Source organism: Electrophorus electricus, chromosome 23 (genome assembly GCF_041902795.1).
Source record: "Electrophorus electricus isolate QZ-2024a chromosome 23, ASM4190279v1, whole genome shotgun sequence".
Classification (NCBI taxonomy): Eukaryota; Metazoa; Chordata; class Actinopteri; order Gymnotiformes; family Gymnotidae; genus Electrophorus; species Electrophorus electricus.
The window spans coordinates 5,975,592-5,991,481 of record NC_137519.1 but is presented as its reverse complement, the minus strand read 5'-3'; the positions used below and the strand labels follow the sequence as shown (position 1 = coordinate 5,991,481).

The following is a 15,890-nucleotide window of genomic DNA, read 5'->3' as shown; positions in this document are numbered from 1 at the left end:
ATCTAATAAAAATTCTAACACATACAAAAATTGATTCCAATTGTAACAAATTTAATAATACATATAGTGGAATAAAATTGTTCAGGCTCACTTTGTAAATTTTATCTCACTACCAAACAAACTGAGAGCTGTAGCTCTTTTTACACTGAAATAATAAACTGCTTGATCATTTCTATTTGATGGACACTGAATATAGTCACTTTCCAATATATATTCCTTATGCCTGTGTTTGTTTGTCTTTAGTTCTATAAAGTTAATTTTATTCTCCAGTAGGTTAATGTCTGTCCTGAGCTAATGCTCTGTGGCGGACTACAAATCAAATAACCAGCCATTAATCAAGGAACGTTCCTCTCCTCCCCCAGCAGAGGGAGCACTTCCCTTAAGGAACATCAGACTCGGGCTGCTGGTTGTGCGTGATTACCGTTACGGAAGTCTCTGCCTTCTATTGGCCACCGAGGGCAGTCTAGCAGGTGGCCCTGACCGTTACATATTGTTTTAATCAGAATAAAAATCATTACCTTAAAGAAAGAGAACATTAGAAAAAACATGTTTATGTACAATTCTATTATGAAAACATTATAATTAAAAATAAAATCTAATTGTGAAGCAACCGCTAAAGATTGTGGTAGTGACAAGTCAATATTTGTTTCCTGAGTTTGCCAGCACAGACAAACTTAAAGTCAACAAAGTCAGTTTGCTTCATTAATTACTCGCATACTGTTACAAAGTGTAACGGTCCCCCTCGTCAGTGTCCGTGTAGTTTGGGCCACCACGTGGTTCTTGTTTATTTACGTATTCTCATAGAATATGATGTACAGAGACGTGTAAGAAATTATAATACATTAATATATATATATTTCATATATACTATTTACTTCAAAAACAGTTTACAAAAGAAAATCTGGAAACAACAAACTCTGGATTTTATATTTCATTTCTATTTTATATTTCATCTCCTATTTCTTCAAATTAAGTGGCTACAATAGAAAAAGTGGTTTCAAGCTTTATTTACTCACCATAGTAAACATGACAAAATAAAAATTCTTGTATCTTCATATAAGTGTTCAGTACAGCAGCTGTGTGTTTGACTGGTATGAGTTGGGCATACCAAGACTAAAGTGGTATAAATGTCAGTCTGTATTCACACTCTACTGTCTGATAGTGTAAGATAAGCCCACCTCTCATCTATATGGCTGCTGAGTTCCTGTTTGATGACATTTGACCTAAATATATTCACAGCTTCTGCTATAGGAAAGTCTGGACTAACGTATGTGACTACGAGCTCTGGGCAGTCATAACGACCAAAGACATAATTTATGGTCAATCGGTAGAATAAATACCCAGAATTCCATTACCAGTCAGTCTGATCAAACTCAAACCTGACCTCAGGGACTTTGACAGAAGTGATAGATGTGGCATCTGATGTAACAAATGATGCAGGACACAGGAGAGGCCAAGCCTGATACCAGGGCAGACTAGTACATCTTTAACTTATCAGTAAACAAACAAAGCAAATGAGTAGAAAAACAAGAAGGAAAAAAGGTTTCTCACACTTGAATGAGTTTTGTGGTCTTGAGAACAGAAAAAGGAAGAAGTTATAAGCTAAAAATAGGGGGGGGGGGTGTGATGAACAAACGCTCTGCTAAATGCACAACACACTTTCCGTGTCTTTGCTGTTTGACAGTAACCAAGATCACAACATCTTCCCAGTGTAGGATGGGTGAGGAGGAGCAGGACTGAGGTCACGGCCGTTATACTCAGGAACACAAGAAAGTAGCAGAGACCTTCATTTAAGGCTTAAATTTAGTATTTAGCCTAACGTTAATACTTATTGGAGCTCCAAGTATCACTTCTGTGTGACCGGTGTGAACCAGTGTGTGAAACATGTCTTTCCGAACATCAGAAAATATTACAGTAGCAACAATCGTCATGTTACTGGCAGGTAAACTTTGAATATTTCCTTTATTTTTTACTTTGTTTTTTGGGCACGCATGATATTGCTTTGACAATGGACAGTGGGTAGGCCAAGACCCTAAGTGTAAATTATGTGTGGGGTTTGGCACGCTGAAGCATATTTTATCAGCGTCTAAGTTTAGTTTGTCACATGTGGAGACACAATCAAGATCTTAAGAGTGTTAGTGTTTGATACTAAATGTCTAGAGATTAACTCATTGCTGAGTGGAATTTCTAATAAAGTGATTAGGTTTGGATGAGAAGTTGAGCGTGTTGGAGAATGAGCATTGGCTTTAAATATTGGTAGATGGGGTGAAGGACGAGACTGGAAATTGTTTGTTGATGTAAATAAAACAACTACAGGTCCCACAATGTACTGTGTTAACCTCACTGAGGCTGGACATGGTGTGGTACTCATAAAAAAAATAATAAAATAAAATAAAAAAATCCGGATGCTTTAATTTTGAGAGCTTACAGTTTCATTTGAAGATGCAGTGTCTGAGGTGAGAGAACGCAGGTGGGAGGCACATATAAGACCAGTAGAGACAGGTGTTAGGGGATTTGTCTGCCACATTATAACTTGTGCAGTTCGGCACAGATTTGGCAGTAGCTGTGAAGGAGTTGTCAGAAGTAGCTGAAAGGGCTAGTCAGTGGTTGTGGATAAGGAGAGCTCAGTCTGGTTGGGGTAATGCCCCATAAAGGCAGAATGGATGAGGCTGTCATGTCATGGTGTAAAGTGGTAGATCCAGATGGAACTGGTGGCATTGAGGAGGCATTGATGGTGCCAGCTTTAGTCACTAGGCAGCCCAGGGTGGATTGGTGTTAGAGAATGCTTAAAGGTAATAGCCAAGTGGAACTGGCAGCACTGAGCGTGCATTAATGGTGCCAGTGGGGCTGGGTATGGCCTTAGTCACCGGAAAGGCCATCATGGTTTTTACAGTAATATTAGCACAGTGTTTAAGAGGTGCAGTTGTGTTTATTAGTGGCACAGTGTTTAAGACGTGTGTGTCTTTGTGAGTGGCACAGTGTTTAAGAGGTAGAGCTTGGTTTAAAGGGAGCTTGGAGGGGGTGAGACTGAGACACCAGATCTCACTGTTGAGCCTCCTGGAAGTGTCGTGTCCCCACCAAAAAGAGGTGCCTACCTGATGAGCTCGCGATGTTGTGGTTGGCTGGAGTGAAGAGAGTAAAGATATGAAGCTCTAATGGTGTTCTATTGGCATCGGATATTCATCATGTTATCCCGTGTATATATACACACAATTGATGTACATTTGTGGGAACTTGAATAGGGTAGAAACTTTATTAATTTTAACAGGTGGGTATAGCTAAAATATGTGAAAAGCTACTTAAGAAAAATCCCAGATTTTTTAATAATTGCAAACAATTTGAGATCTCAAATAACTTTCTGCACCTGGAAATTCCCACTACCTGCACATCTAAACTGAAGATTTTAATATTAGTGTGTGTGTGTGTGTTTGTGTGTGTGTGTCTATTCAAAATTGTACAAAGTTCCATACTGAATATTTTAATTGTATTAAAGTGTATTGTATTCCTTTGTGGCTATCACAGCACACCACACCTTCATGCCAGAGGCGGTTCTAGGACGTTTTAACTGGGGAGTCCCAGAGGTAGCAAAGAGTTGTCTAGAGGTGGCTACAATGTGTTGTTAATGCCCATGCACAGTCTGCTGAATTTTTTATATGCTTTGATATTCTACTAATAATAGGCTAAAACAAATTAATACTCCACATGTATGCACATACATAACTGCTGATGGTCAATCTCCTTTTTTGCGTAACCGTTGAAATGAACTCAAAATGTCTAATCTGAATTATATAACAACATATTTTATACTGTATATTGATATAATAAGACAATTACCCTGGATGGTCTTGGATAAATTAATATAAAATAGGTCCTAACTATGTTTAAGTGTGATGAGGTAGGATGCAAGCGAATTATTGTTTAATGTAAACGAAAGTAGAAGTCGAGAACTGTAACGGAACGCTCGCCTCTCACTAATCACGTGGTTTGGCCCGCAGCGTGCAGTGGGAGGGTTTTGTTTGTCTGTAACCACGCCTGCACATACCTGCACCTTGTTTGTATGTATTTAAACCCTCTTCATAGTGTGCAGAATCGTTGGTCGTTGTTGATGTTAATGTTAGCATCGTCATTGTTAAATGTTTTCGTGTTCATCGTTGATGTTGTATGTGAGTGCATTGTTTTTGTGTGTTAATAAATGTTTATCCACGTCGATGGAGTCTGTGCGTCCTGCACCTCGCCCTTTGGCTCTCGGGGCACACCGTGAAAAAAACACAACATACAAGTACGAACTTACACAAAGGGACACACAACAGTTACACAACATGACAATAATAATGGACAAGGGTAAATACTAACAGCGTGGTATTTGATTAGGAAGGAACTAGACAGATGAAAGCGGGGAAAATCACTAATAAGGGTGGTGTGGAAATGTGGGAACAGGGAAGTAAACAAAGGGCACGTGGAGACACGCCTACACGAGGGAAAACAAACACAAAGCCACGTGGAATGTCCCATCACGTGAGAGAGAGAGCTGAGGAGGGGGGCGTGACATTAAGGCTGTTAATGGAGTTTGCTTTGCAGAACAAATTGTGTGTGTGGGCGTGTGTGTGTGCGTGTGTGTGTTTGTGTGTGTGTGTGTGTGTGTGTGCGCGTGAATGCACTTGTCTTTTATGTTATACATAGTTTATGTATAAGATATATAGTTTATATGTACTCATGCATATACAGGTTACATATAGTGTGTATATATAGTTTAGATTTTGTTTTTATGAAGTTTATCTTTTTTTATTTATCTTAGTGTACTTAATCTTATTTAAACACCAAGAGAATTCTATGTACACTTTGTACTTGGCAAATTCTGATTCTGATTCTGATACCACTTCCATGCCTCTTTCATGCCTGTGTAACTGCTGTGCTGAGAATGAGCCATTGCAATAATCTCCTGTCAGCAGTAGTCTTGTGGTCACACACTGACCAGTGATGAACAGAGTAGAAGGGAGTGACAGACTGCACATGCCAACAGATGTGAGCGTGATCTCACAAAACCCTGCAGGGAATTACAACAAGTGAGAGAGATGTCATTAGATTCTGCTTGAATAAAGTTGTAAGAAAGAGTACAAAAGTGAACCCTGATATTAGTCCTTACCTTAAAATGAACCCCAACTCTGACTTATTCTTAGAAATATTCTTACAAATTTGTAACTGTATCATCATTCTAGTCTTAGCAGAGGACCAAGCTTAGTTTGGAGAATATATTAATTACATATGAATACAGTACAGATTAAAAATAAAAACTAAACTTAAATACATTTTGTCCAAAGGGGAATACTGTGATATTTGTAATGGGAGGAAATATTTCAGTAGCAGTGTTGCTCATCTTACTGGCAGGTAAACCTTTTTGTGAAATCTCTATTTATATTTCTCTCTGATCTCTCTGCAAATCACCACTGCCCTTTCAAGCCACCATTTAATTTTTCTCTAACATTTTCCTCAGATAAGATCTGATTCACGTCAACCAGAATTGAGCCTTTTAAAAAATCACTTCAGAAAAAAATGAGAAAATAATAAATATATAAAGATCACAATGGATATAAGATTTGTTACAAAATCCACCTCCTTGCACCTTTAAATTGCATGCCTCCATCGCCAGTATCTATTCGTTTATGTTGCAACAGTGCACTGCTTTGTATGTTCTTTAAACTGCAGAGTCCTGTTTGTGGTTCTAATGCCAATGTGTGTTTGTATTCATCATCATCATCAGCAGCAGCAGCAGCAGCAGCATTCACACCATGACAGTCACACTCAGATAAAGATAAGAATGTAAACTCACCCCTATAATCCTGGTGTGTGTGTGTGTGTGTGTGTGTGTGTGTGTGTGTGTGTTTCAGGAGCTCAGTCTCAGGAGAGTGTAACTCTCTCCTCTTGGAGCCTCTGTGCTCTTACTGGATCTACAGTAAAAATCCCCTGCAAATATACATCTAGTTCCTCCAGTGACAGACCGAGAGAGTGGTATCAGGTCCAGAGATCTGATGGAGAACCACAAGACCTGAGTAAAGACCCTCAATACTTAGGACGAGTGTCTGTAAGCACTTGGTGGAATGACTGTACACTGACAATGAACAACGTGAATGTAAGTGACTCTGGAGTTTATAACTTCAGATTTAGAATATGGAGTAGTGAATGGATATCTGCTTCATCTGGAATTACTCTAACTGTTACAGGTAATAACAAACATAAAACATAGAACACACACACACACACACACTCTCTCTCTCTCTCTCTCTCTCTCTCTCTCTCTCTCTCTCTCTCTCTCTCTCTCACACACACACACACACACACAGTATGCAAGAAATCTCAATGCTAATACATAAGTTCAGTATTATTCAATATTCGCCATATTAAGACAATCCATCTTAAGCTATATATTTGCATGCCACATGTGTGTTATTCTTTTTATATGGATATTATTACATTTTTAATTATTCAGTCATTTTATCCCTTCCAGTCCAGTCTGGTCAGAGCTGACATGAGATTGTGTGATATTTCATGCTGGGATAATTCACCTGATTCTCTGTTACTAGTACACACAGAAGGAAGGTGGTGAAACAGTTTCAACAGAGCAGTGATACTGACTACATTTACAATAGTGTGTATGTAAGAAACTGGACAGAACCATTTACAAGAGCTGAGCAAACACCAGTCCCTTCACTGTACCATCTACACTCACAGCAGCATAGTCTGAACTTACTAAGCAAACGTGTCTTGCAGTTGGATCTTAGTTAGACTAATACTGAATACTGATGGACATAAATGTAGTTATGATTGTGCTGCGTTTGTACAAGTTTATCAGACATGGGTGTGTTACTGGTTTACATGTGTCATTGTCATTGCTGAGTTGAGACTGGTTCACCATCCATCTGGTTCTGCAGTCAGAAAATAACCACTGATAATGAAGATGCTTAAGACCAACTGTGCATCACCACAGATGGGTTATATATAGTCTCTGACTGTACACTTACCTAAAGCAGGTGTTTCTAAAAAAGAGCTCAGTGAGTATATATATATGATCAATAAATCTTATGCATATTTCCTACACATTTATTGGGCTTGGTTTAAAAGCTAACATTTTCATTACTAATATTACTAATACAGTCAATACAGTGGTGAACCTGGAGCATCTCTGTCTGTCACACGTAATCACATAAGATTAGTTAACTATATACTATTTATAAATATAACACCAAAGCTTCTTAATTAAAATGACTTGCAGATCTGAAGGTTACGAGACCAAACACATATAGATGGAGAACCACACTGAACTGCAGCTCCACCTGCACGCTGCCCAACAACCCCACCTACATCTGGTACTGGAATGGACAGCCTGTATATAACCAGGACACTAATGAACTGTATATGTATGACTATAGTGGTGCAGGCAGCTACTCCTGTGCTGTAAGAGGATATGAGGAGCTCCGCTCTCCTGCTGTCTGTAAGAGCCTCACTTTAAACTCTCATCACTCTGTCAGAAACTCACTAGCATCTACTGTTAGATTAGCAATGGCTGGGAGACCTTGATGCTACTTAATTGCTGATATATTTTTGTTTCTGTTTTGCAGGTGTCGGTAAGTATATTTCAGTCATGTATTTGTGTTTTATTTACACACTAAATGATCACTTTATTAAGTACATCTACTGTATATCTGTACCTAACATTTCACAGTCAGTTAGCTATAATGTATCACTGCTGGTATTGCTACTGTTCTCTTAGGCCAGCTGACTGACTGTACTACAATCCTGTTCCCTGTGTACATTTAGTCAACCTCTACTGGCCTCTTTCATGGGCGACCTGGTTTTGATCAAAGAGCAGTTGTTAGTAACACACTTTTATAAGATAATTATACTGTACATGCTCTTATAAATACTGCTTAGGCAAATACTTATGAATTCTGGGCCTTACTTTAAACTGCATTCTCATTGTCTCACTAAAAGTATCTGATTAGAGGAAACACTCATGTGGTACATTGCTGACTGGTACTGGTTTCAGAGTATTATTGCTATAACACTGATGTGTTTCAGTTGTTTTTCATTTAGTGTTTCTGTTTCAGGTGTTTCTACAGATAATTGGAGATGCTGGAGTGTGACTTACTATAGCCAGAAAATCTGCTCTCTGATTGGCTCATCTGTGGACCTGCACTGTTACTATACCTACCCTAATAACCAGAAGGTCACAAAATCATTTTGGTTCATTACAGAGCAGCAGGTTGGTGTTGAACCTGTGGATGTGAGAGAGGAAGAGGAGTATGAGGGGAGAGTGCAGTATAGACAGAGCTTCCAGAATGACTGTAGTATGACAGTCACTCACCTGAGAGAGAGTGACGCTCACACATACAGGTTCAGATTCCACACTGATAGTACTGCGGGGAAATACACTGGACATCCTGGAGTATCTCTCTCTGTCACAGGTAATGTTGTATAATTTAAAAATAAGTTTAGTAAGCTATAATAATTTTCTTTTCATTAAAAATAGCACCAGACATTTTTTTATAATCACTTGCAGATCTGAAGATTACAGTATCAGACAGAAGTAGTCCAAAGGACCTGATCTGCAGCTCCACCTGCACGCTGCCCAACAACCCCACCTACATCTGGTACAGGAATGGACAGCCTGTATATAACCAGAACACTAATGGACTGTATGTGTATGGCAGTAGTGAGGATGCAGGCAGCTACTCCTGTGCTGTAAGAGGATATGAGGAGCTCCGCTCTCCTGCTGTCTGTAAGATCCTCACTTTAAACTCTCATCACTCTGTCAGCACCTTACTGGCAGCTTCTATCAGATAAAAAGTTTGTTTGTTTGATTGTTTGTTTTTGCTGTTTTTTGCTGCTGGTTCTGCCTACATGTTTATAAGTAGCTGGGAAGCACCTTTCACTGTTGAGGGCTCTATACATTTGTGGGCACTGGCTAGCTGGTTCAGCAGTACTACATCAGTGTGTTTTGTTTGTGTTCTCATTGTCTCTTGCTCTTGTCCTCACTTTAAACTGCACTCACTCTGTGTCACTGGCAACTTCTACTAGATTACAGTGAACTCATGCTGAGTCACATATGGCTAAGACATAAGACAACTACAGCATTTTTAGATATATTTCAATTTAAGAGTTTTCAAGTGTTTAAGGTATTTTTGGAATCTTTTATTTTTTTTTACATGTTTTTCCATAAATCACTGCGTTTAATTTTTAAATCCACTGTGTTTATGTTTACATACATATTATTGGCAGTTGGAAGTTTTAATCAACCACTGCTGTTCTTGGAAAAAAAAAGAAAAAAAAGCAATATTTGTAAAGCAACCTTGAGTTTGAGAAAGGTGCTATATAAATGTAACTAATAATAATAATAATAATAATAATAATAATAATAATAATAATAACCTCTGTTGGCCTCTTTCATGGGTGACCTGGTTTTGACGAAAGAGCAAGTGTTACATTTTTTATTAGACTCTTACTGTGACAGGATGCAGGCGTGAGTCTCAAAACAACCAAACAACCAAACAAAGACACAAAAGTCTTTTAATGGCAAAAATTAAAGTAAAAGAATAAAAGTAAAAGTAAAAATAAGAGGACCATTTAAATGCTAAAGCCTTTACACATTGACCATCATCCACATAGTCAATCATAACTGGTAATAAAACCTAGTAAATAAACAGTAAATTACTTAGTAAATAAAAACTGGAAACAGAAGGAATATTCACAGGGATGGAAATGAGGAACAGGTGAAGCTGGAGACACACTAATGAGTAATAAAGGGGGACATGGCAACATGTGAGGAAAGGAGTGTAAACACAACACACACGGTGACACGTTAACCGAGGACAACAACACATCAAACATGGCGAGAGGCATCACATGGATGAGGGCGTAAAGGAGGGGTCTATACTGTAACTGCACTTATAAGTAGTGTTCATGCAGACACTTAGGAACACAAGAAAACCTGCTATGTAATTGTATAAACATGCACAAAATATACTGACATTACTTGCCCTTTTTAAAAACAGGTCATTCATGAAAGGGCCCACTGGAAACTTGGCACAACTTCCCTGAGAACAAGACAAGTGACACAAGACAAGTCTTGTCTCCCAGCTTCTGATTATATACAACTGACTTTAAAAGAACTGGTAGTCTGCTTGTTCAGCTATGATTTACTCAGTTTATGTGTTACAGGTGTTTATGGAAAGGACAGCTGCTGGAGTGTAACTTACGTCACCCAGAGCATCTGTGCTCTGATTGGTTCATCAGTGGACATACGCGGTTACTACACCTTCCCGGATCAGCAGCCCACCCCCCAACCTGCCTGGTACGCCAGACTCCACCCACAGGTCAAAGAGCTGAGTCATGCTGATGACCGAGTGGAGGTTTTCAGTCACAGAGCTAATGTGAACACACTAAGACTGAAACATCTCACAGAGATTGACTCAGCAGAATATCTCCTCCGATTTAAAGCCCCCTACATGATACACACAGACAGCTCTGCTGGTGTGTCTCTCTCTGTCACAGGTAAGATAAGTATTCTGTGTCTGGCAGTGTCACATGGTTCACCATCTGTGTGTTGAGCCCTGAAGACACTTATGAGAGTCTCCCATACAGGCCTGAAGGTGAATGTGGACTCTCCAGCAGTCCCAGGATCAGAGGGACAGACAGTAACACTGAGCTGCAGCTCCACCTGCACTCTGCCCTACAACCCCACCTACATCTGGTACAAGAACGGACAGCGTGTGTCTCACTGCACATCTGTCTCCTGCTCTGTATCTGCAGTTAGGGCTGCAGTCAGTTATAGCTGTGCTACTGAAGGCAATGAGAACCTCCTCTCTCCTCCTGTGTGTGAGTGGAGAATTTACATATGAAAATCATGATGTCTTGATGCATTTAATAAAGTCAGTTAATCATAAACCAGAAACATCACTACAATCAATACTTACTACTACAGCTCATGATGGTGATGATGCTATCTGTTGTAGTTTCACAGTTATCAACTATAACTTCTGAATGTATAAGAATCTCTTAACCAGACTGTGTATGAGAGTTTAGTTTTAATGTTAACAGTGTGTGTTTGTGTTCAGATGCCCCTAGAAACACCAGAGCTTTGATGGTTTCCTCTGGAGAGAGAGTGGAGGGAGATTCAGTGACTCTGACCTGCAGCAGTGAGGCAAACCCTCCTGTTCTCACCTACTCCTGGTTTAAGCAGAGAGCAGCTGCAGACACACTGCTGGCAACAGACCAGAATTACAGCATCACCAACATCAGCTCCCAGCACAGTGGACTCTACTACTGCACCGCTCACAACCAGCTGGGACAGCACAACTCCACCACCACCCTGCTGGTTGTGTTATGTAGGTGCAGTTTATACCCTAATGAAACAACATATTCAACATGTTTTAAATGTAACATATAAATACATATAAGGTATGATTAATACTGTACATGTGAAGTATATATGTATGGATGCACAGTATATGTGCTGTGTTTATATATTTAAATACCCTGCCCAGGTCACAACACTGTCAGAGTGTCTAGTGTTATAAAGAGGCTAGAAAAAACAGCCCATACATTAAGCGACTTTAATTTTGGAAGCAACTACAACTGACTCAAACTGGGTTCAAAACCATTTAGTAACACATGCCCACTGTAAAATAAGTCTGACAATGAGCAGTTCGATATCAATATAAAATAGAGAATTACCAGAGTTCTGAATGACAATTGATGCTATAAAACCCCTGACATTAATTAAACACAGACAGGCTGCATCGAAAAACACGGACAATTGTAGAGAGTAGAAGCCCCCCTACAGAGAGAGAGTGTAACGCAGACAAAACCTGAGGACACTGAGAGATCAAATAGCGGCAGTCTAAACACGAAAATGAGCTACAAAGGTAAACAGTGCGGCTGCAACAAAGCAAGTCGGAATAGTCGAATGTTCTTTCATTTTACATTTAGCTGACGCTTTTATCCAAAGCAACTTACAATTATGACTGAGTACAACGTGAGCAATTGAGGATTAAAGGTTTTGCTCAGGGGCCCAACAGTTGAAGCCTGGCAGTGGTGGGGCTTGAACCAGCAACCTTCCAATGGTATATGAAGAGCTGAGGAAGGAAGATGATTGGAGGAGGGAGGGAGGAACATCATTGGAGGAGAGAGGGAGGAAGCTGATTGGAGGAGAGAGGGAGGAAGGTGATTGGAGGAGAGAGGGTGGAAGGCGGGGCAGAGGTAGGACAGGTGATCATTCAGGAGAACTGGATCGTGTGTGTTGAATAGAGTGTGAATCAGAAGCTGGTGAGTTTCCAGGTAGGTGTATGGCGATCTGCACATTAGGAAGGTGACCCGAGTTCATGACACAGATGACACTTATCAGGATAGTTGATAAACACCCCAAAAATAGGGCCATTAATATATATGTATATATAAAGTTACAGATATTAAGGTTTGTTTGGATTTAGAGTTGAGCTTTAATTTTAACACTGAGTGTTTGTTTTCAGATCCCCCTAGAAACACCAGAGCATTGATGGTTCCCTCTGGAGAGAGAGTGGAAGGAGATTCAGTGACTCTGACCTGCAGCAGTGAGGCAAACCCTCCTGTTCTCACCTACTCCTGGTTTAAGCAGAGAGCAGCTGCAGACACACTGCTGCCAACAGGCCAGAATTACAGCATCTCCAACATCAGCTCCCAGCACAGTGGACTCTACTACTGCACCGCTCACAACCAGCTGGGACAGCACAACTCCACCACCACCCTGCTGGATGTGTTATGTAGGTGCAGTTTGCTTTGTGTTATCCTCTTGTGTTATGAATATAATAAGTTAAATGACATTTTAAGCGTATTTATTTTAATTCCTGTTCTCCTACTCAGACCCTCCCAGAGTTCCGTCTGTTACTGACCGTGTGTCTGGTGACTCGGTGACACTGCTGTGCAACAGTGACTCCAACCCCATCAGTAATTACTCCTGGTACAAGAAGACAGGAAGTGGTGTTATACTGTTGGGAAACAGCACCAATTTAACTTTGGCTACAGGAGCAGTTGGACTTTTCTTTTGCACAGCTCAGAACCAATTTGGATCAATGGACTCGTCAGAATATTCAGTTCCAACAGGTACATTATGGGTCGAATTCAATGGCTACAGTGGTTAAAGAAAGAAATGTTACTAGCACACTAATGAGCAGTTTCATAGAGCATCTGTTCTGGTTTGTTTTCACCTCTCTATCGCGAGAATGTTCACACGTCTGTCTAACATGCTGCCCTCTACTTCCTGATGCAGGGAACCCAGCTGGGACATACGCAGCTTCTGGAGTCACTGTGGTTTTCTTTCTGACTCTCATTGCTGTCTGTCTATGGATGAGGTAAGAAGCTGAAGCCACATTGATATTACACACCCTGCCAATGCTGTAGGCTGTTTCCTGCTCAGTCCAGAGAGTCTTTGCTCTGATGTTTACAGTATAGGGTCACACAGTATCAACAGGGTTAAATTCACTTTCCCCAGACTGTAGTAACTGTAGAGGGCTTAGATTAATGCAGGAGAATTGAGTGTGATGCTGGTGATGTTATTACTGTGGTTCTCCACCAGGAGGGGATCTGCAGCTGTCAGCAGAAGGAGTGAGGAGACCAGCACAAATGTGAGTTTAAATGAGGGACTCAACAGATCACTGCAGTTGTTCTTAATGGGTCTCATGTCATAGTGGACTGTGCAGCCAGCATTAGTGCTTATGTTGATTATTGTTACTTCCAGAGAAACCTTTTCATTCTCTCTCTCTCTCTCTCTCTCGCTCTCTCTCGCTCTCTCTCGCTCTCTCTTTCAGCATGACACTGCTCCTGTATATGATAATATCTCAGCCCTGACTAAGACCTGTGACTCCACAGTATCTTCAGATGATCAGGATGAAGTTCACTACTCCAGTGTTCATTTCACACACTCCCACACACAGGAAGTGCTCTACTCCACTGTTCAACTGCCAAAGGCTCTTAATCAAGGAGAGGAAGTAGAGTACGCCACAGTAAACAGCACCAAAACAAAAGTCTCCCCACAGTAGGCTATGCAAATGGCATAGTTCATTATGTCTGTATCACTGTTACACATGGAGTGTAAGTTATTTCTGAAGCAAATAATACAATAAAGTCAACTGACTAAATAAATATAATTACAGCCCTTTTCCTAAGTTCTTCTTTAGCAAACAACATAAATTATCTGAAAACAACAGCAAATAATGTTATTATCCATCTTTAAATAATTCTATATATAAAGTATGTTTGTATTGTTGCATTTGAAAGTGGTGTAATTTTGATTTTCAGTCTGAATTTTTATTTTCTCATGAGGTGAGTATGGTTTATACTGTACTGGTAAATGCTTGCTTTAAATACTGGGATTATTCTTCCTGTCATATATCCTTTACTGCAAGACCTTTGTAATATTTTGTAATATTTTTGTAATTTTTGTAATATTTATGATAAATTCGTACAGGATATGAAATTGCAATATAAATTACAGAGATGGTAATGGCTACTCATTTTATACATTGCTGTCATGTAGCTTTTACTGATCAGAACTACAAAACATTACTGCTGTATGAAATATTGTTATCAGTCTAGTGCTTTATAAAACAGGAGACTTGAATTTGGTCTAAATTCCTCACTCACTTATCTGTAATCACCACACATTCTACCCTCCTAATATTCTCTGCCACTCCATTGCCAACTCATGTAAAACTTTCTATATCCGCCACTGATGGCTGTTCCCATGGGATTAGAGTAACCTGGTGTTATTTCTACTGGTCAGTTTAGGTAAAAGGTGCCAGAATATTGATGAGGCAGCAGTCTGTAAAAATAACTGACATTGTGAATTTGATCAAAACAAAAGTATTTGAGGAACTCTTGCTGCCCATTTAAAACTTGACATGTCCTAATGTGGCTTTAGAGGGTAAGCATAAACTTTTTATTCAAAATTAAAGTCTTGAAAATATGTTTTTTTGTTTCATGCTGAATGCAGTTTTTTTTTATCCATGTAAAGCTACATGAGTTAGTACATTTGCTCAGGGGATAACATGACCTCAGTCTTGTGAAATTACCCAGCAAGGACTAAACTCCAATCTACAGCACAGTCCAAGAACCTGAGAAAAGCTTCACCCACCTTCAGACTCCAACACCTCCAGATATAACATCACCCACCATCAGACTCCATCCTCTCCAGATATAACATCACCCACTATCACACTCCAACACTTCCAGATATAACATCACCCACCATCAGACTCCAACCTCTCCAGATATAACATCACCCACCATCAGACTCCAACCCCTCCAGATATAACATCACCCACCATCAGACTCCAACCCCTCCAGATATAACATCACCCACCATCAGACTCCAACCCCTCCAGATATCACATCACCCACTATCACACTCCAACCACTCCACATATAACATCACCCACCATCACACTCCAACACTTACACATATAACATCACCCACTGTCACACTCCAACCACTCCATCAGACTCCATCAGACTGTAATCAGCATAATATGTGTCTTAATATTTAGATTATTTGATTTCTTAAAGAACTTCAAAGTGCCTTTCTAACCTTGCTGTTACTTCCTGTGGTGTTTCATTTTAAATAGAATGATACATTTTTGCAGTTCTTTACCTGTGTGCTTACATTATTACACATGTGGAAGAGTAGCATTACTCCTTATCATAAGTGTAAAATTCCAGATATACTATATCTGTACTTAATCTGATGTTGTATTTTAATGAAATTGTTTATATCACTGATGCAGTTTTAGAATAACATTTATTTAAAAAAAATTGCTATTTCAATTGAAATGTAGTTTATAAATTTTTATAAAAAACACTTGTAG

The 15,890-nt window shown here is 39.6% G+C and overlaps 1 protein-coding gene across 2 annotated transcripts; it reads left to right on the top strand.

Annotated features, from left to right (window-relative positions):
* The first annotated feature begins 1,687 nt into the window (after positions 1–1,687).
* LOC118240411 (B-cell receptor CD22-like) lies at positions 1,688–15,800 on the top strand. Of its 2 annotated transcripts, XM_081706284.1 has the most exons (13): positions 1,688–1,942; positions 5,886–6,218; positions 7,268–7,486; positions 8,103–8,459; positions 8,555–8,773; positions 10,213–10,545; positions 10,636–10,869; positions 11,109–11,378; positions 12,522–12,791; positions 12,892–13,131; positions 13,298–13,379; positions 13,604–13,652; positions 13,836–15,800. In XM_081706284.1, the coding sequence occupies exons 1-13, from the start codon at positions 1,885–1,887 to the stop codon at positions 14,064–14,066; spliced, it is 2,895 nt and encodes a 964-aa protein (XP_081562410.1). In that variant the 5' UTR covers positions 1,688–1,884; the 3' UTR covers positions 14,067–15,800. The 2 variants fall into 2 exon arrangements, with proteins under 2 accessions (XP_081562410.1, XP_081562411.1); XM_081706285.1 differs by lacking the exons at positions 1,688–1,942; positions 5,886–6,218 and having other exon boundaries at positions 7,365–7,486; positions 7,614–8,459.
* Positions 15,801–15,890: the final 90 nt, after the last annotated feature.